Source organism: Salvelinus namaycush, chromosome 24 (genome assembly GCF_016432855.1).
Source record: "Salvelinus namaycush isolate Seneca chromosome 24, SaNama_1.0, whole genome shotgun sequence".
NCBI lineage: Eukaryota > Metazoa > Chordata > Actinopteri > Salmoniformes > Salmonidae > Salvelinus > Salvelinus namaycush.
The window spans coordinates 8,751,314-8,778,610 of record NC_052330.1 but is presented as its reverse complement, the minus strand read 5'-3'; the positions used below and the strand labels follow the sequence as shown (position 1 = coordinate 8,778,610).

Sequence of the window (27,297 nt, the reverse complement as noted above, 5' to 3'; positions counted from 1 at the left end):
TTGGTGTTAAATGCAATGCAGCTTTGGTGATTGTATTCCATTTCCTTTTTGATTTAGAAACTTTTATATGCTCATTTGCCTTATGTTCAATTCCTTAGTGGTATTTTAGTGTTCTAGAGAAGATGCAGGGATAGTGTTCAATGTACTGTCTGTGAAATAAATAAAGTTATACAATTTTGTTACACACTGCTTTTTCCTGATGATTTGAGTTTTCTTGAAAGTTCAAATAAAACATCTGAAAATGTGTCGACGTCAGATCATTACAAAATGGGATTAGACTGTTTCAAATGTATTTTTAGACTGTTTGGCTACTTTCAATTCTACAAATATGTTCTCTCTACCTGGATGTTTGTGTCTACAATCAGTCATTTCTGTCTCCCTCCGACTTCTTTAGTCACTTTCCTCCACTGCCCCTCCTCATTCCGCAGAATTGATGACGTTCTTCTCTCCAAAACCTTGCGCAAAGAGGGTATACTTTTTTTCACTACTTGAAGATTCAATGTATCGATGCATGTCGCGGGGATTACATTTATAACACAGAAATGACTTGTAGGGGGAGTGTCAAATCTGGACTACAATTGTACAACAACGGGTTTTGACAGGTAGGCTAATCTTGATCAGGGTAACGTTACTGTTCTTTCCTTACAACAAGCCACCGATCGAAAAAGACTTCCGATCCAGTGTGCTATCTGCGCATATTTATATGTTAATACCGTGTGTTAAACGTTTTTCGATGTTGGAATAATAGTTCACTAATTACATTTAAGAAAAGTACTATTTATGTAAGTAGATGTACATATGTACACGAAATAATGAACTAAATATTTTTGTCAGTGTGACATTCGGGAACGGATGACAAAAGTCACATACAAGGACATTAGATACGATATGTACAAGTGTAGGTTATTATCAGAGTTGTGTATAGGTATTCAAATATGACAATTATATTTCCTATGACCTGAGGAAAACTAGCCTACTAATATGAAAAAAAACGGACACTTTTTATATGAATAAACATTTGTTAGGACGCTGGCGACCTGAAGTAGGCTATCCAAGGTAAGGAGATGTGTGAGCAGCCAGGTTGGAAAGATAATCTGCGGAGCTACTTTACTGTAAATTGGTAGTTGCCACTGTAAACCCTTGAGTTTAGGGTTTGTATTAGGCCTACTTTCGAGTGATGGAGTAGTATAGAATAGTTTTCATAATACACATTCTACAGTCATTTGTTTTTCAACATGTGGTCATTTGAAATAGTCTTATCAAGTTTCAAGGGCACAGGTCTTTTAAAAACTAAACGTCTATTTGAGAATGAATTGCCCAGTTTGTGCCATCAGTTTGTCATTTTTGTGTAAATTGAAAGAAACCAAAGCAGTCAAAGGTTAATCCAGCCCAGGAAAGGGACAGCTGGTTTCCTTTATTCCCCTAAACCAATCAGTGCTCAATCTCCATGTCCCTAAACACATAGCAGGAAAAGGTTTCACTTCCACATCCAGGGTTCATGGGCTTTATGGCAGTAATGGTAGACTATCTGATTATGTCTTTAAATGGACAATATGCAGTTGTTACATCCATTTTTAGACATTTAAATTAAATATACCCATTGTTTCTTGAAGGATAGAATTTATAGATCCCCTCATGAGCTTAGTACAACTGTTATAACCCCAAATATTAAGTTGTTTTATGCCTTTGTAAACAATGTAAATGTAAACAAGTACTGTTAGCCTCAAAATGGTTAAAACAAATAGTTTGTATGTCATGGATGGTCAGTCATTGTATCTATATCTCTGTCCATGAGTTTGAGAATGGTTGTATTTCTCCAGCCCCATCCCTCAGCTGTTACAAAGTTTACCCCTTTGTTATTGTTCAAACTATAGATGCCCCTTTAAACTGGAATGTGCCCGTTTATGAGGTCAGGTGTCATATCTAGCTAGTTGGTCAAGTGAAGCAACATCTGCAAAATAATGGACATTTAGCTCCCTTGTCCCCATTGGTGTCATTTTTAGTAGGTAATACTAAATTGTGTATTAAAATACACTAAAGAGAAAACTCACGCTAATAGGACTGACCAGAGTCTAGTCTCTCTAGACTACCTTCAAATCACCAACAATAGATTTTGCCCTAGGCAAGTGCCAAGAGTAAGGCAATGAAATGGACGTCCACGTTCCTGAGAAGAGATGACTTGCACTACCATCGTGTTAAATGTACCATGTGATGTTAGTCATTGGCTAAGGCAAACCACTATGACTGACGAATAGAATACACACAGAGACCTTTATGACCTTTCGAGTGTTGAGGACCGTCTTTCTGACTATGTGGATGTACATGGCTGGACTCACCTGAGACACTGCCAAACAAATGTAAGGATTAACTACCCTGATGAACACACCTCTCGCCAATAGCTGGATTACAGTATCAATCTGCGGTATGATAGCACACTACACACATTACAGCTACCTCTTCTCAAGATACACATGGGGGAGGAGGAAGGAAGCGGGGGGGTTGGGGTCTATTTTGATTATTCATATAGATAAGTTGCATTTTTACAACAGAGAGCTGAACTTCCCTTTCAGTTGTCACAGTCTACAGTCTACTTGTAGCGTTTTAAAACTTGTCAGAGCAGTAGGGGGAAGCCAGAACGATCAGGAATACAGCTGTATCCAATTATTCAAGGAATGTAGCCCTCATATGAAAAAGCTGGGGAGAGTTGAGAGAATATGGCTGGCTGGCTTTCTTAAAGTCTTTTCTTCTCCCTTTCCTTTCCTTCTCAGCTGAGCTCTGTTGGAAATGCCACTGCGCCCTCTCTGATGTGAGGATGAGGACCTACACCCGAGGGGCCCCCACAGTGTTCTTCATAAGTCTACTGTGGCCCCTGGTGGCCCCGGTGGTGGGGGTGGCGGAGGAGACGATAGACCCCAGTGGAGGGATACCCTTCATGGGAGGGAACTACGATGGACACCCCATGCTGTACTTCGGCCAAGGCGAGGTGGAGGAGCTGCAGTCGGCGGCGGCTGGGACACACCGGGAGATGGCCGCGAGGATCCGCGAGGCGGGGGAGGCCATGCTGGAGCACCCTGAGGAGTACCTGCCCCCCTGGAGCCCGGCCGAGTTCAGCGCCCGCTGGAACGAGGTGTATGGAAACAACCTTGGAGTGCTGTCTATGTTCTGTCTGCTCTACCCACACAGGGCCGGGGCCCTCGACCTGGCCAAGGATTACATGGAGAGGATGGCAGCTCAGCCTAGTTGGTATATTTTTTATCTTTGTTTTTCCCTTATTTTTGTGTGAATTTTCAGTTGCAATCAATTGTCTGTGAATAGCATCCCTAACCTATAGGGACACGAAATAAGAGATACAATCAGATATGCCCCTGTGGAAACAGTTACTGTGTAGTTTCTCAAATTCAACCCATAAGTGAATTGCTTGCTTCTCAATTGCAGAAAATCGCTAGCCTACCCTTAGCGTTAAGAAAAACTCCCACATGTTTTTCTCATTACGTGAACAATATTGGTCTATTTGGAGAAGGTGCAGATGCTGCCTGCTATCTGTATTTCTCCTTCCTATCATCATGTGACCACTGGGGATAAATACCAAATCCTCCTCCTCTCCGGAGGACCTTTGACTGACTCAATCCCCCTCCATAGTATCACTTGTTCAGTTTTCACTGTGGCCGGCCAGACCTGAGGAAGAGATGCCCTGTGGTCCAGGAAATGTGTTTAGCAGCTGTATGAATTTATTGCTTAACATGCCCCCGTTCAAAGGAAATTAAATGTTCAGATGTTGAGCTGAATGGCCTGGTGCAGTGGGATGGGAGGACTAGGGTTCAGGTGGTGGTGAGAGGCTAAGAAACCAATTTTACCTGGGTTCTCAGAGGGGTTACATGGGAAGTCTCATCTGCATCTCACATTGTTCAGCCCCAACCTAAGGGATGGGCTAATGAGTCTCCCAGTCTATAGACTCAGAGGGGAATAGCTTAGGGAGCTTTGGATGATGTTATATTTCATTTTCATTGTACAGTACTAGGCTGTACTATCTTGCAGACTTCTTCACTTTCTGTTGCATAAGAATAATACGCTAACAAGAGGCCAGCAATGAGACTGCATGTTGTTGCTGTATATTTAGCCAACCCTTACAGTACTGTACTTCAGAAGACCCCTGTCCGCCTGTGAGGGTTGTGAAACTTCAGTGGTTTCATTTTTTCCCCTTGCAGTGCAGTTAGGAAAGTGCATTATAGCAAGCTTTCTCTGCACGTCCCAAGCCAAGGAATTCAGTGTCAAGGAGGGGTCTCTGATATGTCGGGCAAGGCGTTTCACTGTCGCAGCCAATTTAGTCATGTCGCCTGCGTTCTCAGGACGTCTGGTCTCTGCTATCAGCCTCGTGGTCAGAGGGCTTCCCTTTTCAAGTTTCACCTTCTTTCTTTCATTACTTTTCAGAAATAAGCATTACCTCAGCTCCATTGTTTTAATCCTCTATTTAGCCATCAGCTGCTGTGTCTAGCCAACCTAGTTCAGAGAAAAAGGTTTTCTTTAGGGCCAGTGTTAATGGGTACATGTACAGTTAATCATTAGTTCAAATTTGTGAAACTTCTCACAAAATGGAAGTCTGTGTCACAATTTGAGAAATTAAAACCCACAAGGACGTTTTTCACATTTTAACTACACACAATGTGAGTTCTCTCCTCAGCCGCACATTTACTAGGGCTGGAGTCTCTCAGGGATCCTTAAAAGTGGCTCCAGGAATCAGTCAACTGTGGTATCTGTGACCTTCAATTATGTCTCCAACAACTTGTTGAGGAGAACCATATTCCATATTCCAACTCCAGCTTGTGGCGCACTGGTTCCCTGGTTCGGTTTTTAAGGCAGTTCATGTGTAAACACACAGAAGAGACGTCTTGTGTGCTTTGGCGTAATGTAATATACAGTACAGTAGTGACATATAATCACTCTTCACTCATTCTAACTACTTATACAGGGCATTAAACTTGGTTGGTGAACCAAAGACTGTAATAAAACATTATTTAAACTCCTTTTTTGATGAATAAAGTTGAAATCAAGGGCCCCTTTTTATTCAATTTAATTTAAACCCATATAGAATGAACATTTACTTCCAATGAACTTCCTCAGGTCGTTGACAGATGGAAATAATGTATTAGCTAAATCAAATGGAAGAAATGCTGCCAGAGGGTGGCGGAATATCTTTGGTATTTATGAATATTAGAGTCATATTTAAAAGATAAGCAGGCAGCTGTTTTGATATTTGGCACTGAGTAACGTTTATGGGTCCATGTGATGAGTGGAATGGATTTCAACCTATGTCTTTTAGATGTTCTGAGAGGAACGATTGTCAAGATGGAGCTGAAAATGTAATTACATGGCACGCACTTTAATAGTAACTGCTCAAAATACAGGTTGCTTTTTGGATTTATATTTTATTGCCACATCTGAAGTCAATTTGACTATAATTACACAGAAAGAGCTTTTAAAGAACACCTCTTAGCAGGTGGTATATGAGATTAATGCATAGGCACGGACTATTTTGCTAATTTAACAATTAGTAACTCTTAGAAATAGAAGTCAGTCAGCATTCTGAGGTGCCAGCTACTTTACAAATAGCACACAGTGCACTTTAAACAGCACTTTAAAAGGCAGGATATGTTGGAGTTGGACTTTAAAGCATGTGTGAAAATGCTGTTTTGCATGTTCTTTTGTAAAGAGAACAAAAAGCTATTTAGTAGCTGATTACAAGCTTGGACAAATTATGCAAATCGCCTGAGAAGGATTAGTTTAACTCTACACTTTTGATGATATTTCACTTTCCAGAATATATACTACCCTTTCTGTTTTTGCAGCCTTGCTTGGGCTAGTGTGAAAAGGGAACTTCAATCAATTCAAGACTATTTGTAAAGATACTACATCGTGATATTACTGTTTTCTTGTGTATTAACCCTGTGAGACCCAGGCATAGATCCAAATGAGGAAAAACATGTATTTACCATTCAGAAATACTTCTAATCGGACTCTGATTATGAAAGTAGTTAGTTTTATTTCAAGTTTGTAGAACAATTTTATGGAAAAGTTGCAAAGATACACTATTGAGCTTCAATGGTAGGAACATTTTGTTGTAAGAACATTTTGAAATTCTATAAAAATCACATAAATATTTATCAAAAGCATTGATGGGATGGAAAATATTGTCTTATGGTATATAAACTATATATACAAAAGTAACTGGACACCCCTTCAAATGAGTGGATTTGGCTATTTCAGCCACACCAGTTGCTGACAGGTGTATAAAATTGAGCACGTAGCCATGCAATCTCCATAGACAAACATTGGCAGTAGAATGGCTTTACTGAAGAGCTCAGTGATTTTCAACATGACATCGTCATAGGATGCCACCTTTCCAACAAGTCAGTTCGTCAAATGTATGCCCTGTTAGAGCTGCCCTGGTCAACTGGCCCTGGTCAACTGTAAGTGCTGTAATTGTGAAGTAGAAACGTCTAGGAGCAACAACGGCTAAACCGCGAAGTGGCAGACCACACAAGCTCACAGAGCGGGACGGTTGAGTGCTGAAGCGTGTAGCGCATAGAAATCGTCTGTCCTCGGTTGCAAAATTCCCTACCGAGTTCCAAACTACCTCTGGAAGCAACATCATCACAAGAACTGTTCGTCGGGAGCTTCATGAAATGGGTTTCCATGGCCGAGCAGCCTCACACAAGCCTAAGTGGAGTGATGAATCACGCTTCACCATCTGGCAGTTCAACGGACAAATCTGGGTTTGGCAGATGCTAGGAGAACGCTACCTGCCTGAATGCATAGTCCCAACTGTAAAGTTTGGTGGTGGAGGAATAATGGTCTGGGACTGTTTTTCATGTTTCGGGCTAGGCCCCTTAGTTCCAGTGAAGGGAAATCTTAACGCAACAGCTTACAATTACATTCTAGACGATTCTGTGCTTCCAACTTCGAGGCAACAGTTTGGGGAAGGCCCTTTCCTGTTTCAGCATGACAATGCCCCCGTGCACAAAGTGAGGTCCATACAGAAATGTTCAACCTCTCCCTGACCTAGTCTGTAATACTTACATGTTTCAATTAGATCACCATAGTCCCTGTGCCCAAGGAAGCGAAGGTAACCTGCCTAAATGATTACCGACCCGTGGCACTCACATCGGTACCCATGAAGTGCTTTGAAAGGCTGGTCATGGCTCACATCAACAGCATCCCTAGACCCACTCCAATTCGCATAGCGCCCCAACAGATCCACAGATGACGCAATCTCAATCGCACTCCACACCGCCCTTTCTCACCTGGACAAAAGGAACACCTAATTGAGAATGCTGTTCATCGACTACAGCTCAGCGTTAAACAACATAGTGCCCACGAAGCTCATCACTAAGCTAGGGACTCTGGGACTAAACACCTTCCTCTGCAACTGGATCCTGGACTTCCTGACGGGCCACCCCCAGGTGGTAAGAGTAGGCAACAACATGTCTGACACGCTGATCCTTAACACTGGAGCCCCTCAGGGGTGTGTACTTAGTCCCCTCCTGTATTCCCTGTTCACCCACGATTGCGTGGCCAAACACGACTCCAACACCATCATTAAGTTTGCTGACGACACAACAGTGGTAGGCCTGATCACCGACAACAATGAGACGGCCTATAGGGAGGAAGTCAGAGAACTGGCAGAGTGGTTTCAGGAACACAACCTCTCCCTCAATGTGAGCAAGACAAAGGAAGCTGATAGTCTACTACAGGAAAAGGCGGGCCGAACAGGCCCCCATTAACATCAACGGGGCTGTAGTGGAGCGGTTTGAGAGTTTCAAGTTCCTTGGTGTCCACATCACCAACGAACTATCATGGTCCAAATATGCCAAGACAGTCGTGAAGAGGGCACGACAAAACCTTTTCCCCCTCAGGAGACTAAAAAGATATGGCATGGGCCCCCAGATCCTCAAAAGGTTCTCCAGCTGCACCATCGAGAGCATCCTGACTGGTTGCATCACCGCCTGGTATGGCAACTGCTAGGCACCTGACCGTAAGGCGCTACAGAGGGTAGCTTCCTGCCATCCAGGACCTATGTAATAGGCGGTGTAAGAGGAAAGCCCATAAAATTGTCAGAGACTCCAGTCACCCAAGTTATAGACTGTTTTCTCTGCTACCGCACGGCAAGCGGTACCGGAGCGCCAAGTCTAGTACCAAAAGGCTCCTCAACAGCTTCTACCCCAAGCCATTAGACTGCTGAACAATTCATAAAAATCGCCACCGGACAATTTACATTGACACCCCCCTGTTGTACACTGCTGCTACTCGCTGTTTGTTTGTTACCTATGCATAGTCACTTCGCCCCCACCTACATGTACAGATTACCTCAACTAGCCTGTACCCCTGCACACTGACTCAGTACCGGTGCCCCTGTATATAGCCTTGTTATTGTTATTCTTATTGTGTTACTTTTTATTATTACTTTTTATTTTAGCCTACTTGGTAAATATTTTCTTCTTCTTGAACTGCACTGTTGGTTAAGGGCTTGTAAGTAAGTATTTCACGGTAAAGTCTACACTTATTGTATTCGGTGCATGTGGCAAATAAAGTTTGATTTGATTTGACATACACTACCGTTAAAAAGTTTGGGGTCACTTAGAAATGTCATTGTTTTTGAAAGAAAAGCAAACAAATTTGTCCATTAAAATAACACCATATTGATCAGAAATATCAGTGTAGAAAGTGTAGACATTGTTAATGTTGTAAATGACTATTCTAGCTGAAAACAGATGCCTCACATGTCCTCAACTGGCAGCTTTATTAAATAGCACCCGCAAAACACCAGTCTCAAAGAGGCGACTCCGGGATGCTGGGCTTCTAGGCAGAGTTCCTCTGTCCAGTGTCTGTGTTCTTTTGCCCATCTTAATCTTTTCTTTTTATTGGCCAGTCTGAGATATGGCTTTTCTTTGCAACTCTGTCTTTCTTTGCAAGGCCAGCATCCCTGAGTCACCTCTTCACTGTTGACTTTGAGACTGGTGTTTTGCGGGTACTATTTAATGAAGCTGCCAAGTTGAGGACTTGTGAGGCAAATGTTCTTCAAATTAGACACTCTAATGTACTTGTCCTCTTGTTCAGTTGTGCACCGGGGCCTCACACTCCTCTTTCTGTTCTGGTTAGAGCCAGTTTGCGCTGTTCTGTGAAGGGAGTAGTACACAGAGTTGTACGAGATCTTCAGTTTCTTGGCAATTTCTCGCATGGATTAGCCTTCATTTCTAAGAACAAGAATAGACTGATGAGTTTCAGAAGAAAGTGCTTTGTTTCTGGTCATTTTGACCCTGTTATCAAACCCACAAATGCTGATGCTCCAGATACTCAACTAGTCTAAAGAAGGCCAGTTTTATTGCTTCTTTAATCAGAACAACAGTTTTCAGCTGTGCTAACATAATTGCAAAATGGTTTTCTAATGATCAATTAGCCTTTTAAAATGATAAACTTGGATTAGCTAACACAACGTGCCATTGGAACACAGGAGTGATGGTTGCTGATAATGCGCCTCTGTACGCCTATGTAGATATTCCATAAAAAATCAGCCGTTTCCAGCTACAATAGTTATTTACAATATTAACAATGTCTACACTGATATTTCTTATCAATTTAATGTTATTTTAATGGACAAATTTTTTTGCTATTCTTTCAAAAACAAGGACATTTCTAAGTGACCCCAAACTTTTGAACGGTGGTGTATATGTGCTCGCCAGAGGTAGCCTGACTGCCATTAGGTACCGAGATGAGATCCTCAGACCCCTTGTGAGACCGTATGCTGACACATGCACATTTGTGGCCTGCTGGAGGTCATTTTGCAGGGCTCTGGCAGTGCACCTCCTTGCACAAAGGCGGAGGTAGCGGTCCTGCTGCTGGGTTGTTGCCCTCCTACGGCCTCCTCCACGTCTCCTGATGTACTGGCCTGTCTCCTGGTAGCGCCTCCATGCTCTGGACACTACGCTGACAGACACAGCAAACCTTTTTGCCACAGCTCGCATTGATGTGCCATCCTGGATGAACTGCACTACCTGAGCCACTTGTGTGGGTTGTAGACTCCGTCTCATGCTACCACTAGAGTGAAAGCACCGCCAGCATTCAAAAGTGACCCAAACATCAGCCAGGAAGCATAGGAACTGAGAAGTGGTCTGTGGTCACCACCTGCAGAACCATTCCTTTATTGGGGGTGTCTTGCTAATTGCCTATAATTTCCACCTTTTGTCTATTCCATTATCACAACAGCATGTGAAATTTATTGTCAATCAGTGTTGCTTCCTAAGTGGACAGTTTGATTTCACAGAAGTGTGATTGACTTGGAGTTACATTGTGTTGTTTAAGTGTTCCCTTTATTTTTTTGAGCAGTGTATTTGAAAGGATCAACTATTTTGTGGGTTTTCTATGTATGCAGACCATATAACTTACTTTTAGCAATATGTAGTTGTCCTTTCTGGATTAATTACTTCTCTACGTTAAAATTAATGGTTGTAAATGGCAGTATTCTGACCTCATAAACCACACATAAACCACACATACAGTACCAGTCAAAGGTTTGGACACACCTACTCATTCAAGGGTTTTTCTTTATTATGTTCTACATTGTAGAATAATAGTGAAGACATCAAAACTATGAAATAACACATATGGAATCAAGTAGTAAGCAAAAAAGTGTTAAGAAATGTAAATAGATTTTAGATTCTTCAAAGTAGCCACCCTTTGCCTTGATGACAGCTCTGCACACTCTTGGCATTCTCTCAACCAGCTTCATAAACGGTTTAGATAGCTGGCTAGACTAACAAACCTAGAAATCAATAAAATGTTAGCTGACATGGGCTAATCGAGTGACTGTCAGTGACTGACATAACAAGAGGAAAACTGCTGATGCACAATATCTATTTTTTGGGGGGGGCCCCAGCGGCCGCTAATGTCACTTATGCCTAGAAATAGCACTGAACAGGCAGCGTTGCAGTTTTACAACCGTGTGTCTCACAGGGTTAAGTCTTGAACATGTATTTCTTACAGATGACTATACTTATCTTTTCTCTGTGTCTTGCAGGTTGGTAAAGGATGCTCCCTGGGATGAGGTTCCTCTAGCCCACTCTCTGGTTGGCTTTGCCACAGCGTATGACTTCCTGTATGAGTACCTGAGCAAGGTGCAGCAGGAGCGCTTCCTGCAGGTGATCGGCAACGCTACGCGCTACATGTATGAGAAGTCCTACATCCGCGGCTGGGGCTTCCAGTACCTGCACAACCACCAGCCCACCAACTGTGTGGCTCTCCTCACCGGCAGCCTGGTTTACATGGCCCAGGGTGAGTATCACTGATTTGTGTGTGTGTGTGTGTGTGTGTGTGTTTGTGTTTGTGTGTGCGTTTTGTGTGTGCGTGCGTGCGTGCGTGCGCGCAGAGAAACACAGAGAAACACAGAGAAACACCATGATTACTGCATTATCAGATTTCAGACGGTTCCTTTAGTATTTACTTTGTAGCCTAGATATACATTTGAAGTCGGAAGTTTACATACACTTAGGTTGGAGTTTTTTTTAAATTCGTTTTTCAACCACTCCACAAATTTCTTTTTAACAAACTATTGTTTTGGCAAGTCGGTTAGGACATCTACTTTGTGCATGACCCAAGTCATTTTTCCAACAATTGTTTACAGACAGATTATTTCACTTATAATTCACTGTATCACAATTCCAGTGGGTCAGAAGTTTACATACACTAAGTTGCCTGTGCCTTTAAACAGTTTGGAAAAATCCAGAAAATGATGTCATGGCTTTAGAAACTTCTGATAGGCTAATTGACATCATTTGAGTCAATTGGAGGTGTACCTGTGGATGTATTTCAAGGCCTACCTTCAAACTCAGTGCCTCTTTGCTCGACATCATGGGAAAATCAACATCAGCCAAGACCTCAGAAAACAAATTGTAGCCCTCCACAAGTCTGGTTCGTCCTTGGGAGCAATTTCCAAACGCCTGAAGGTACCACATTCATCTGTACAAACAATAGTGCGCCAGTATAAACACCATGGGACCACACAGCCGTCATAACGCTCAGGAAGGAGACACGTTCTGTCTCAAGAGATGAACGTACTTTGGTGCGAGAAGTGCAAATCAATCCCAGAACAACAGCAAAGGACCTTGTGAAGATGCTGTAGGAAACAGGTACAAAAGTATCTATATCCACAGAAAAACAAGTCCTATATTGACATAACATGAAAGGCCGCTCAGCAAGGAAGAAGCCACTGCTCCAAAACCACCATAAAAAAGCCAGACTACGCTTTGCAACTGCTAATGGGGACAAAGATCGTACTTTTTGGAGAAATGTCCTCTGGTCTGATGAAACAAAAATAGAACTGTTTGGCCATAATGACCATCGTTATGTTTGGAGGAGAAAGGGGGATGCTTGCAAGCTGAAGAACACCATCCCAACCGTGAAGCACGGGGGTGGCAGCATCATGTTGTGGGGGTGCTTTGCTGCAGGAGGGACTGGTGCACTTCACAAAATAGATGGCATCATGAGGGAGGAAAATTATGTGGATATATTGAAGCAACATCTCAAGACATCAGTCAGGAAGTTAAAGCTTGGTCGCAAATGGGTCTTCCAAATGGACAATGACCCCAAGCATACTTCCAAAGTTGTGGCAAAATGGCTTAAGGACAACAAAGTCAAGGTATTGAAGTGGCCATCACAAAGCCCTGACCTCAATCCTATAGATTATTTGTGGGCAGAACTGAAAAAGCGTGTGCAAGCAAGGAGGCCTACAAACCTGACTCAGTTACACCAGCTCTGTCAGGAGGAATGGGTCAAAATTCACCCAACTTATTGTGGAAAGCTTGTGGAAGGTTACCTGAAACGTTTGACCCAAGTTAAACAATTTGAAGGCAATGCTCCCAAATACTAATTGAGTGTATGTAAACTTCTGACCCACTGGGAATGTGGTGAAGAAATAAAAGCTGAAATAAATCATTCTCTCTACTATTATTCTGACATTTCACATTCTTAAAATAAAGTGGTAATCCTAACTGACCTAAGACAGGGAATTTTTTATGTAAACTTCCGACTTCAATTGTATATAGATCCAGTAGATCGGTAGATTGGTCGTTTTCTGCTCAGCCTATTCATTTTCCTCTTTAGAATACTGTGGCCTCTTCTTGGCAACTTCATTCCTCCTCAGTTACATCCTTCCTGTGTCACATTCGCCTTAAATGGATGGCTGCAGTCCAGTTCCATATGACTTCTGTGAGATTGGTTCCTCCAGGGGAGGCTTGCCAGGCAGTCCCCTTTGCCCCTGAGGAGAGAAGCATTCTGGGCTGGAATTTCAGTTCAGTCAGCCCTGGGTTATTCTCCATAGCTGCACTTTCCTGGTTGTTCTTTAAAAGTAATTTCCTCACCATGTTAAATAAGCATGCCCCTTTCAAAAAATGTATAACTAAGAACAGATATAGCCCTTGGTTCACTCCAGACCTGACTGCCCTCGACCAGCACAAAAACATCATGTGGCGTACTGCACTAGCATCGAATTGTCCCCGCGATATGCAACTTTTCAGGGAAGTCAGGAACCAGTACACACAGTCAGTTAGGAAAGCAAAGGCTAGCTTTTTCAAACAGAAATTTGCACCCTGTAGCTCCAAAAAGTTTTGGGACACTGTAAAGTCAATGGAGAATAAGAGCACCTCCTCCCAGCTGCCCACTGAACTGAGGCTAGGAAACACTGTCACTACAGATAAATCCACGATAATCAAGAATTTCAATAAGCATTTCTCTACGGCTGGCCATGCTTTCCTCCTGTCTACACCAACCCCGGCCAACAGCTCCGCACCCCCCGCAGCTTCTTGCCCAAACCTCCCCAGCTTCTCCTTCATCCAAATCAAGATAGCAGATGTTCTGAAAGAGTTGCAAAACCTGGACCCGTACAAATCAGCTGGGCTAGACAATCCGGACCCTCGCTTTCTAAAATTATCCGCCGCAATTGTTGCAACCCCTATTACTAGCCTGTTCAACCTCTCTTTCGTATCGTCCGAGGTTCCTAAAGAGTGGAAAGCTGCCGCGGTCATCCCCCTCTTCAAATGGGGTGACACTCTAGACCCAAACTATTACAGACCTATATCTATCCTAACCTGCCTTTCTAAGGTCTTCGAAAGCCAAGTTAACAAACAGATCACTGACCATTTCGAATCCCACCGTACCTTCTCCGCTGTGTAATCCGGTTTCCGAGCTGGTCACAAGTGCACCTCAGCCACGCTCAAGGTACTAAACAAAATCATAACCGCCATTGATAAAAGACAGTACTGTGCAGCCGTCTTCATTGACCTGGCCAAGGCTTTCGAATCTGTCAATCACCTTATTCTTATCGGCAGATTCAACAGCCTTGGTTTCTCAAATGACTGCCTCGCCTGGTTCACCACTACTTCTCAGACAGAGATCAGTTTGTCAAATCGGAGGGCCTGTTGTCCGGACCTCTGGCAGTCTCTATGGGGGTACCACAGGGTTCAATTCTTGGGCCGACTATTTTCTCTGTATATATCAACGATGTCGCTCTTGCTGCGGGTGATTCCTTTATCCACCTCTATGCAGACGACACCATTCTGTATACATCTGGCCCTTCTTTGGACACTGTGTTAACAAACCTGCAAACAAGCTTCAATGCCATACAACACTCCTTCCGTGGCCTCCAACTGCTCTTAAACACTAGTAAAACTAAATGCATGCTTTTCAACCGATCACTGTGCGCACCCGCCCGCCTGACTAGCATCACTACTCTGGACGGTTCTGACTTAGAATATGTGGACAACTACAAATACCTAGGTGTCTGGCTAGACTGTAAACTCTCCTTCCAGACTCATATTAAGCATCTCCAATCCAATATTAAATCTAGAATCGGCGTCCTATTTTGCAACAAAGCCTCATTCACTCACGCTGCCAAACATACCCTCGTAAGACTGACTATTCTATCGATCCTCGACTTCGGCGATATCATTTACAAAATAGCCTCCAACACTCTAATCAGCAAACTGGATGCAATCTGTCACGGTGCCATCCGTTTTGTCACCAAAGCCCCATATACCACCCACCACTGCGACCCTTATACTCTCGTCGGCTGACCCTCACTACATATTCGTCGCAAGACCCACTGGCTCCAGGTCATCTATAAGTCTTTGCTAGGTAAACCTCCACCTTATCTCAGCTCACTGGTGACCATAACAACACCCACCTGTAGCACGCGCTCCAGCAGGTATATCTCACTGGTCATCCCCAAGCCAACACACCCTTTAGCCGCCTTTTCTTCCAGTTCTCTGCTGCCAATGACTGGAATGAATTGCAAAAATCGCTGAAGTTGGAGACTTATATTTCCCTCACTAACTTTAAGCATCAGCTATCTGAGCAGCTTACCGATCGCTGCAGCTGTACACAGCCCATCTGTAAATAGACCATCCAACTACCTACCTCATCCCCATATTTCTTTTATTTACTTTTTTTGCTCTTTTGCACACCAGTATTTCTACTTGCACATCATCATCTGCACATATGGCCTATTTAATGCCTTACCTCCTTACGCCATTTGCACACACTGTATATATATTTTTCTATTGTGTTATTGACTGTACTTTTGTTTATCCCACGTGTAACTCTGTGTTGTTGTTTTTTGTCGCACTGCTTTGCTTTATCTTGGCCAGGTCGCAGTTGTAAATGAGAACTTGTTCTCAACTGGCCTACCTGGTTAAATAAAAGTGATTTTCTTTTTTTTCTTTTTCTTTTTTAAATACAACGGAAACATTCCACACAATTCTATAACGTTCTGGATGGACCTTTTCCCAATGTTTTTCTTAGTAGATTCAGTGTGAAAGGGAGGAACGCATGACTAGAAAAGAGCCTTGTTATTTCCTGCACATTTCAAAACTGTTCCCTCTATTGTTTTGGTTTAAATGTCCTGGTTGTATATTCTTGGATGTCTAAGTCAGAGGCAGAGAGGCCAGAGGAAGGTGAAGTAGTTCTTGTTGTCCCCAGCACTGCTGTACAGCCTAGTTTGTTTACAAGGGAAATGTTTCTGGTAGAAAAAGAATGAGAGTCGATGTAAACTAAATGACAACAGGCTTATGGAGATGACTGTGGTCACCGTGGTTTTTCTTTGAAGCTGGTTTATGATAGTGAGTGGGGGGGGGGGGGGGGGGGGGGGGGGGGAGGAGGAGAGGCAGGGGGCAGGAGGTGCAGACTCTGGAGAATTGGTTGTTAACTCTTCTGTTACCTTGGAAGAAAATGTAATTTGGTCATGGCCTGGTGTCTTTGTGCTGACTGTATAAATGTTTAAAGCTGACTTTGCACTTCAACGTCTTAATTTGGCTGCAAATTGTTAAAAGGTATCTAATTAGAAGGTGGCTTAACTGACGTGCAGTATTTGCTTTGAGTACGACAGATTGACGAAACGTGCAAACTGTTCGCTTTCTCATTCTTGGACCAGTTCATTTAAGGGCCTAACTCCCGCATAATTACTTGACTGTGTGCTATGCAGATGATCCTATTCACTTCCTGCATTCCTTTGTCACGGATGTATCATTCATATCCTGTGCAAAAGTATGACATTACGTGCAAATATTATTCCATGAAGATCTCAGTGAATAAATGGAACTTTGCCTGTAAGGTACTGCCAGAAGAAATCAAGAGCAAACATTGGTCTCATGACACATTTCTTTCAGAGCTATTGTATTGCACAGGTCTATATTACTCAGATTTATGGAATAACACAGCACCTCTCTTCCTGTGTATTATTTTATAGGCGAAGCCAAAAAGCCATTTTGAAGCATTTATTCACAACGAAGGGATAGGCTCCATCTGTTGAAAATAAAGGAAGACATAGAGTATCTGTCCAAAGCATAAAACCTCTTAAGACCTGTATGGGAATGTTAAGCACAGCATGTAGGTACTGTATGTCTACTGTGTTCTTATCATTTCATGTCTTGATTGTGAGTCAGAAGGGATATTGTATGGGCTCTGTCCAAAAGGAGAGACACCGGGAGAGATGACTAGATCACAGGACAGCAGCTGATAGGGGATCAGTGCATTCCTGATGCAGGTGTCTGCATGTTGGTGCTTTGCGGCTGCCTAGCTCCGCTCCTAATTGGACAGTCATATGTGGCATAGTTTACCCTGAGTTCATCTATAGTTAAGCATCAGTAGTTAAACCTAAGACCTCAATCACTCACTTCTCTGCTACGGCCACCCAGGTGCTTGAGTTGTATTATCTGGTGTAGAATGCTGGGACTCTGGGAACCATTCAAAGTCATAGCCACAGTCACATTACATTGTGTTGCTTCCTTGAAAGCTGTTATACATGAACACTTGATTAATTTGTGGGAAAGTGTCTATTTTACACCAAATGGGTTGAGTCAACGTAGTTCCCTCGTTATTTCAATGTAATTGACCTTATATTCAACCACAAACATGGTTTCCAGGTTTGGTTTAAGATTGTTGACAACTTAATCAAATGTCAAGCAAAATTGAATGTTTATCTAGTGTCTTTGCCCGTTGGGTACAGTGTGGAAAATTATATTGCCCTTTCTCTCTAGTGGATGTAGGTTTAAGAAATTGTCTAGACTTGTTCATTCTCCCAATGCATGATTGTCATGTCAATAAATTAAGCATAAACTCTTGGTAGACAACTATCATTTAAATTTGTATTTTATTTATTTAACCTTTATTTAACTACGCAAGTCAGTTAAGAACAAATTCTTATTTACAATTACGGCCTACCCCTGCCAAACCCTAACCCGGACGACGCTGGGCCAATTGTGCACCGCCCTATGGGACTCTAAGTCACGTCCGGTTGTTTTACAGCCTGGAATCAAACCAGGGTCTGTAGTGACGCCTCTAGCACTAAGATGCAGTGCCTTAGACCGCTGCGTCACTCGGGAGCGTAACTCATTGATCCTACATAACATTTGAAGTTATTCCATTCTTGGGAAATCATTCTTTGTCCATTCCTGAACATGAACTAAGAGGAACCAGAAATGTCTCAATGTCTCATCTAATCATAATTAGCGAAAAACCTCAAAGGAGTAGAAGTCAAGTCAAATGGCACCATCCCTTGACCTCCCACATTCCTACAGATCTCATTGTGATGGTGCTGGGGAGTTAATAGACCAGACCTTCCCCAAACAGCGGCTCTCAACGTGTGGATGACTAATGTGTACTGATGGGAGCTCCAGAGATCTAGAGCCAGTAACATCACTAACAGCATGGCTGAAGAAAAGCCCCTAATAACAGCAACGAAGGCACATCATTAAATCTTAGAGGGGCAGAGGAGGACATTGCTAAAGCACAGTGTGACTGTATGGGATGTGATTGAGCCATGGGTGGGAGAAGACGTTTATAGCTTTTGACTTCGTAGGGTTAATTTGATTTTTTGAGTTTATGAATTCCTGTATACATGATGCCTATGTCTAATAATGGAAAATGCAGAACAGTCCAAACACTGTGTGGAGCCGGGGTGTGAGCGTAGTGAGATGCCGTTTGTGTAAATGTGGTCTTTGTGTGCCAGCAGTTCCTGTTTGATGGTAAATGCCTGCTCTGTGTAGGCCACTGGTCTCCCAGCCCAAACCAAACACTGGGGTGGACGCCGGCTCCTGGGCTGGGCTGTGGGCTGTGGGTTGTGGTGTCCGGGTGGATCCAGTCCACCGGGTAGCTGCCAGGCACCCATGATGGACTGGGATTCTCAATGAACTGCGGCTGGCGTGTTTATATGGTCACTTCTTCTCATAGAGAGAGAGACTATACATTAGTCTGGTATGGTACTTTCATACTTTCCATGCATAACGGGAGGTTCCAGTATGATGTTGCTGGAAAGAAAATGGGAATGTGACTGACTGACTGAGTAGCTTACAGTAACTACATTTATGATCAACCTCACTTGAGACCACACTTTACACCGAGCTTAATTGGGGTATGTCTCAAGAAAACAAACACTTTAGCTGGGTGACAGCAGTACAGTACAAATGTCTGGGAGCCACTGCTCCAGAGACATTGACGGACATGACCTTCCTTCGAAACCCAATAAGCTGACCCTGGTTTCTCCTCTGTTCGGTTCCAGGTTACCTGCAGGAGGCCTACCTGTGGACCAAGCAGGTCCTGGCCATCATGGAGAAGTCTATGGTGCTGCTGCAGGACGTGACGGACGGCTCGCTGTATGAGGGCGTGGCCTACGGGACGTACACCACCCGCTCTCTTTTCCAGTACATGTTCCTGGTGCAGAGACACTTCTCCATCAGCCACTTCGACCACCCCTGGCTCCACAAACACTTTGCCTTCATGTACAGGACCATCCTGCCAGGTAATACAGCTGTTATAGATGTGTGTGTGCTCTGCCATTCAATTCAATATAACTTCATTTCTCCTCTTAATGGTGTTTTTTCTCCTCTTAATGTTTACCTTTGAAGAAGTTGCTTGGTTCGATCGACTTTTTTATCTCTAACAGTGCATTTAGTCTAGATGTCACGTGATAGATGCAAAGGTGATACAGATACGATATAGGCAGCAAGACAGGCTATTTTGAAGTTAAATACAGTGCAAGTTAGCAATGAGTAAATACAGTTGAAGTCGGAAGTTTACAAACACTTAGGTTGGAGTCATTAAAACTCGTTTTTAAACCACTCCACAAATTTCTTGTTAACAAACTATAGTTTTGGCAGGTCGGTTAGGATATCTACTTTGTGCATGACACAAGTAATTTTTCCAACAATTGTTTACAGACAGATTATTTCACTTATAATTCACTGTATCAAAATTCCAGCGGGTCAGAAGTTTACATACACTAAGTTGACTGTGCCTTTAAACAGCTTGGAACAGTCCATAAAATTATGTCATGGCTTTAGAATCTTCTGATAGGGTAATTGACATCATTTGAGTCAATTGGAGGTGTACCTGTGGATGTATTTCAAGGCCTACCTTCAAACTCAATGCCTATTTGCTTGACATCATGGGGAAATCAAAAGAAATCAGCCAAAAAATTGTAGACCTCCACAAGTCTGGTTCATCTTTGGGAGCAATTTCCAAACGCTTGAAGGTACCATGTTCATCTGTACAAACAATAGTGCGCAAGTATAAACACCATGGGACCACGCAGCCGTCATTCCGCTCAGGAAGTAGACGCGTTCTGTCTCAAGAGATGAACGTACTTTGGTGCGAAAAGTGCAAATCAATCCCAGAACAACAGTGAAGGACCTTGTGAAGATGCTGGAGGAAACAGGTACAAAAGTATCTATATCCACAGTAAGACGAGTCCTAAATCGACATAACCTGAAAGGCCGCTCAGCAAGGAAGGAGCCACTGCTCCAAAACTGCCATAAAAATGCCAGACTACGGTTTGCAACTGAGTGGCCATCACAAAGCCCTGACCTCAATCCCATAGAAAATTTGTGGGTAGAACTCAAATATCGCGTGCGAGCAAGGAGGCCTACAAACCTGACTCAGTTACACCAGCTCTGTCAGGAGGAATGGCCCAAAATTCACCCAATTTATTGTGGGAAGCTTATGGAAGGCTACTCGAAACGTTTGACCCAAATTAAACCATTTAAAGGCAATGCTACCAAATACCAATTGAGTGTATGTAAACTTCTGACCCACTGGGAATGTGATGAAAGAAATAAAAGCTGAAATAAATAATTCTCTCTACTATTATTCTGACATTTCACATTCTTAAAATAAAGTGGTGATCCTAACTGACCTAAGACAGGGAATTTTTACTAGGATTAAATGTCAGGATTTGTGAAACATTTAAACTCAGTTTATTTGGCTAAGGTGTGTGTAAACTTCCGACATCAACTGTAAGTGTTCCTAAATGCCTTAGCAAACCTCTGTGGCACTTCTTGGCAACATTGTCCAAGTTATAAGTAGATTAGGCATGAAAACTCCCTGGGTGCATTACCCCCATGTTAGAGAGTGTGACTGCTCGTTTGTCTTGATATGGGTTATGCATGCGTTACCTTCCTGGGGGGCTGTCAGAGCTGTGCTGATCCATCTCTCCCCCCTTCCCTCGTCTCCTCTGCTCTCCTCTTCTCTCCTCTCCTGGTTTATGGTCAGGGGAGGGTAGCGCTGGAGGAGGGGCTCTCAGGTCTGGACATTTTATAGCCGCCTGCCAACACTCTCTGTATTGTGACTGGGGCTGGGCGCCACTGCTGCATTCAGAGAGCAGCCCTTAATTGCAGCAGCCAGGAGAACGCTGGACTCACTACCCACAATGCCAGCTTTCTCTCTCCCAGATTATCCTGCCTAACTGCCTTCTGCTTGAGCGGACTATGTGACTGCACTGCACTCACTGACCCTGTACAGTCAGGTCCATAATTATTGGCACCCTTGATAAAGATGAGTGAAAAAGACTATAAAGTAAAGGATACAAATGCTGAGCTATATTGTATGCCAAAGAGCTCTATTTTCATGTCATCTCATGGTCAGATGACATGGAAATAGAGCTCTTTGGCCATGCACACCAGTGGTTGGATTTGAGTCGAAAAATGGGAGGCAAATGCAGAAAAGTACTTCATACCTACAGTAAAATATGGTGGTGGATCTTTGATGTTATGGGGCTATTTTGCTCCCACTGGTACTGTGGTCCTTGTTAAGGTCAACGGCACTATGAACTTGATCAAGTAGCAGGACATTTTTGCTAAAAACCTGGTTGCCTCTGCCAGGAGGCTAACAATACAGTCTTTTTTGCTGATCTTTATCAAGGGATCCAATAATTCCGTAACCCACTGTATGTCTCTGTGTTGAAATGATGGGGTTTGTTGAGGCTCCAACAGGTTAGACCGTAAACAGGAGTCGTGTTTTAAATGGATCTTGTGTTGGACTTACAAAGATAGACCTTGAATAAACAAATATCACCCGAGTGTTCCTGCACACAGACCCCCACATCATTTGAATTGGGCATTTGTTTATCCAAGGTCTAGTTTTGCATCACAGCAGGAATGTTGTAAACAGACACTTTTTACAAAGGGGAAACACGCGTATTGTCGTACCGCTTGTGCACTGATTTTGGTTATTGCTGTTATTGTTTTTGGCTTACATGTGATTTATTGTGGTTAAAGATTTACTACCGGTTGCTAGGTTTTAAGATCTCTTTTGGCACCAGACTGCCATTCTTTGTGTTGGGGAAATGGCTTCATCGATAAAGCTAGGGAGCTACGATCTCAACAGGGCCTGTAGTTTGGCTCATTTCCTTATGTTAAGGACATGGCATGCATGGATTTAAAAGCTTTTGTTACCTATTCAGTAAAAAAAGGAAAGAAATGAATCATGATTTTGTAGCCTATGTATTACTATGCATTCAATCAAATAGAGAGCTATGTGGTTTGTACAACTGAACTGGACCTTGGACAATATGTAGCTGTCACTTCATATTTGTCAGAGTTTTATGATAATAACATTCAATAATCCTCTAACAAACCAGTATGAAATGCCACTATTTTGAAGTTGCCTTCTCCTATATTTTAACTGTAAAATAATCCATATTGATCTTTTGCCCTTGCCTGTTCCATCTCACCAGGGTTCCAGAGGACTGTAGCCATAGCAGATTCCAACTACAACTGGTTTTATGGGCCCGAGAGCCAGCTGGTGTTCCTGGATCGCTATGTGATGAGGAACGGCAGTGGAAACTGGCTGGCTGAGCTGATCCATCAGAACCGGGTGTTGGAGGGGCCGGGACAGGCCGGGAAGGGACAGAGATGGTGCACACTGCACACAGAGTTCATCTGGTGAGAATCTCTCTCTCTCATTCTGTCTCTTTCTCTCTCGCTCTTTCTCTCTCTATTGGTTTAAGTGTACTGTCATACACTGAGTGTACAAAACATTAGGAACACCTTCTCTTTCCATGATATAAACTGACCAGGTGATGTCACTTGTTGAATCCACTTCAATCTGTGTAGATGAAGGGAAGAAACATGTCAAAGAAGGATGTTTAAGCCTTGAGACAATTGAGGCATGGATTGTGTATGTGTGCCATTCAGAGGGTGAATGGGCAAGACAAAATATTGAAGTACCTTTGAACAGGATATGGTGGTAGGTGTCAGGTGCATTGGTTTGGGTGTGTCAAGAACTGAAACGCTGCTAGGTTTTTCATGCTGAAAAGTTTCCTGTGTATATCAAGAATGGTCCACCACCCAAAGGACATCCAGCCAACTTGACACAACCGTGGGAAGCATTGGAGTCAATATGGGCCAGCATCCCTGTGGAACGCTTTCAACACCTTGTAGAGTCCATGCTCCGACGAATTGAGGCTGTTCTGAGGGCAAAAAGGATGCAACTCAATATTAGGAAGGTGTTCTTAATGTTTTGTACACTCAGTGTATACGCTGATTTACTCAATTATTAATGAAATATTTGCTTTTAGAGCAACTGAATTCAAATGTATGAAATGTATTTCTTGTTGTTTTATTTCCATTCTGCAGGTATGATCCCAGCCTGACTCCCAGGGCTCCTGCAGACTTTGGTACATCCCAACTCCACTACTTTGAGGACTGGGGGGTCGTCACTTATGGAAGTTCTTTACCCGCAGACACCAACCACACCTTCCTCTCCTTTAAGTCGGGGAAGCTGGGTGGAAGGGCCATATTTGACATCGTTCACAGGAACAAGTACAAAGACTGGATCAAAGGGTGGCGGAACTTTAATGCTGGCCACGAGCACCCTGACCAGAATAGCTTTACGTTCGCCCCTAACGGTGTTCCTTTTATCACAGAGGCTCTGTACGGGCCCAAGTATACCTTCCTCAACAACGCAGTGCTGTTCTCCCCGGCTACCTCAGGAAGCTGCTTCAAGCCATGGGACGGCCAAGTCACCGAGGCCTGTGACTCCAAGTGGCTGAAGTACAAGGTGGGGCTGCCGGCGGACGCCCAGGGCAGGGTGGAGGCAGCTCTGGAAAGGCAGGGCATGGTGTTCATCCGTGGGGAGGGCCAGTCGGCCTACAACCCTGACCTGAAGATCAGGAGCTTCCAGAGGAACCTGCTGCTCCTGCACCCCCAGTTGCTGGTCCTAGTTGATCATATCCATCTAGAGACAGACAGCCCAACCAGGGCCATGAGTGCTTTCTTCCACAACACGGACCTGCCCTTTAAGGACACCAAAATAGACGGTGTGCACGGAGCCTTTGTCAGACATGGGGAAGACCAATATAAAATGTTTTGGATGGATGACACAGGCTTCAGTGAGAAAGGGGTCTTGGGGTACTGGAACTATCCCCGTGGTTACCCCTATAACGGCTCTAACTATGTGAATGTGACAATGCCTCTGAGGTATCCCCATACCAGGGTGGCCTACATCTTCTTTGGGCCAGGGGTGGACGTGCAGAGCTTTAGTCTGCGTGGCGATGCTAACAGGGTGGACATTTACCTGGCCACCAACGAGCACACCTACACCATCTACCTGCTGACCGGGGAGGTGACCACCAAGCCTCTGTTCGCCATGGTGCTGGTGGACCAGAAGAAAATAGTATTTGAGAAAGCAGCAGGAGTGAAGAACGGCACGCCGGAGGAGGTAGAGGAGTATGTCAACGTAGTAGAGGACAACCTCCAGCACGTCAAGCCTGTTTTCCAGCAGCTGGAGAGACACATCCTGGGCCGGGTGCTCAACACGGCCAGCTTCCGCAAGACGGCCGAGCGCCTCCTCCAGTTCTCCGACAAGAAGAAGACGGAGGAGGCCATTGAGAAAATGTTTTCTCTGACTAAGAAACAGGGCAAGGGCAAGGGGGGCAGTAAAGCCTTGGGGAACCTTGGGGACAAGCTCTCAGAGAGCCTGCCGGACATCTTTGGACAGATCGAGGTAAGGGAGAAGAAGGAGAGATCGAAGACAACAAAGAGGATTATTGAGGAGAGCCCCGAGGAAGACGGAGACTCCAGGGCCTTTTTGGATTATGGAGACTCCAAAAAAGGCAGGAAGGGAGGCTTCGTGAAGGGTCGCAAGTTCAAGGAGGTCCACATGTTGGCGACGGCCAACAGTGACAGTCTGTCGAACTCATCCTCTTATATCAGACTATTCCTCATATTAAACATAGCCACCTTCTTCCTGCTACTGTCTGTGTTATTGACACGCTTCCAGAGAGGCAGAAGTCTGCACACCCAGAGGTGTTTCTATGGCGTCCTGCTCATCGACAGCTTCATCTTACTCTGCCTCTACTCCTCCTGCTCTCATGCACAGTGTTGACATGATCACTGTGCGACGAGGGGGATGTCCATGTGCAGACCGATTGAACTGTTTGCCATGGGTGAATAAAATGCACCATACGCCTCAGTCTGAGCCAAGTCTACCTGATGAGTGTCCAGGAAAGAATTAATTCCAAATAGGAATTGATAGATTTAATAACGGAATTAAGCCAGACCACCTTTGAGATCCTAAGCTTCTGTGGAGCTTTAGAATGGAGTCTGTGTGAACTTTTTAATGTAGTATTTAGAGTGGAACATGTTGCTTTATATCAAAGATTGCTAGCCACTAAAATGCAGATATATCTGCCTCTCTCTGTGGACATTCTAGAAAGAATGTACATATGTTCAAACAAGATATATTTTTGTGGTATTATTTCTACTCTTGGTAATGAGAAAAGAACAATATGCATAGGTGTGCACAATATGCATAGGTGTGCAAATGTGATTTTCATTGTGTATTTGCTTTTGCCTGATGAATGTGGGGACTTTGCAGATAAAAAGCTTTAGAAATATGTTACCTCAGTCGGTGGTCCTCTCTGTGTCCATAACTGCAGTATAATACCATTGCATTTAACCAAATTGGCTTACCCGCATAACCGATCACATTGTCACCCCCACCACCCCAATTTAAGTCTTGTGATATTGTTCTAAAGCTGTCAGGGTCCATGTAATTCCATTTAGAGTAATACACTTGGGAAAGTTAATTTTACTCTCCAACTGTAACAGATTTGCTTTCATGCTCTCGTCTGTATGACTACTTGCAGTATGTTGGTGAAGCCCATTCACTTATGCTAGCATAGATTCATGTTATTGTCCATCACCAAACCCACCTAATATAATTACACAACCTGCTCCTCCTCTCGATGTTATGATGTGGAATCGTTGGGAACCCATGTTTCTTGTTGTTACCGACTCTTAACTAATGGGTCTACAGGCGGCACTACAGGGATGAGGACCTTTGACCTTTTGTGTTACTTTGGTTGGGAGGAAACAACTACTCTGCTAGTCATGGATACGTGAGGAAAGGGAGAACTCAAATGCTAGGAGAGGGGTCGATTTTTGGTGGGCATTGGTGGAGGAGATTTGGGGGGGAAATACTGTATGTAAATAGCCTTGTACCTGTATAGACATATCTGTCGTCAAATGAGTGTATGATAAAGTTATCCTCCGATCAGGAGGTTGGTTGTATCAATATGTACTCACTCCTGCTCAGTCACACAGATAATAAGGAGAGATATCCAAACAAGTCTTCACTTCCTCTGGTGTGATTTGGACATGTGAGGGTGGGCACTGTCTCTCTTTCTGTAAATTCCCAGGTGTGTCTACTGAAAATGTGCACGCCAACATTACAATTTAGATTCTAGACACATGACTCCTCTGCCTGCATGTGGGAGGAGCTACAACACAACACATCGCTAGTTGAATTTAATTTGATTAGGTGGGTGGGGTGCTCAATCCACTATACCACTACAGCCTAATCCTGCTGTATCTTGCCAATGAATTTACCTAAACTATGAGTGGAAGCCCTAGTCTCTTGTGACAGCGCAGAGATTTAGTTCTGGGTGCCGAGATTATGAAAGCCCCCGTGACAATCAGTGACAATCAGGTAGCATCTTTTGGTCAGGGCTGGCTAGCAACAATCAGAATTCATTGTTTAGTCATCTCATTAAAAAACGAATTTTCACTGCCTTTTATCATTGTCATGTCATTCAATAAAGAGTTTTATGCAAAATCAAATGTGATTGAAAGGGTACCAGTATCATGTCTCAAATGTTGTGGTGATGTACAGTACCTGTACTACAGTACCTGTCACACCTACTCATTCAAGGGTTTTTCTTAATTTTTTACTATTTTCTACATTGTAGAATAATAGTGAAGAAATCAAAACTATGAAATAACACATATGGAATCATGTAGTAACCAAAAAAGTGTTAAACAAATCTAAATATATTTTAGATTCTTCAAAGTAGCCACCTTTTGCCTTGATGGCTACTTTGCACACTATTTTCTACAATGTAGAAAATAGCAAAAATAAAGAAAACCCCTTAAATGAGTAGGTGTGTCCAAACTTTTGACTGGTACTGTAGTGCGATGAGTTCAT

The 27,297-nt window shown here is 43.4% G+C and overlaps 1 protein-coding gene across 1 annotated transcript; it reads left to right on the top strand.

Annotated features, from left to right (window-relative positions):
• The first annotated feature begins 479 nt into the window (after positions 1-479).
• On the top strand, positions 480-26,922 carry LOC120019662 (dermatan-sulfate epimerase-like). The gene is made up of 6 exons (XM_038963035.1): positions 480-602; positions 2,769-3,243; positions 11,069-11,322; positions 19,097-19,336; positions 22,547-22,754; positions 23,448-26,922. Exons 2-6 carry the CDS (start codon positions 2,813-2,815, stop codon positions 25,195-25,197), a joined length of 2,883 nt encoding a protein of 960 aa, XP_038818963.1. The 5' UTR covers positions 480-602; positions 2,769-2,812; the 3' UTR covers positions 25,198-26,922.
• Positions 26,923-27,297: the final 375 nt, after the last annotated feature.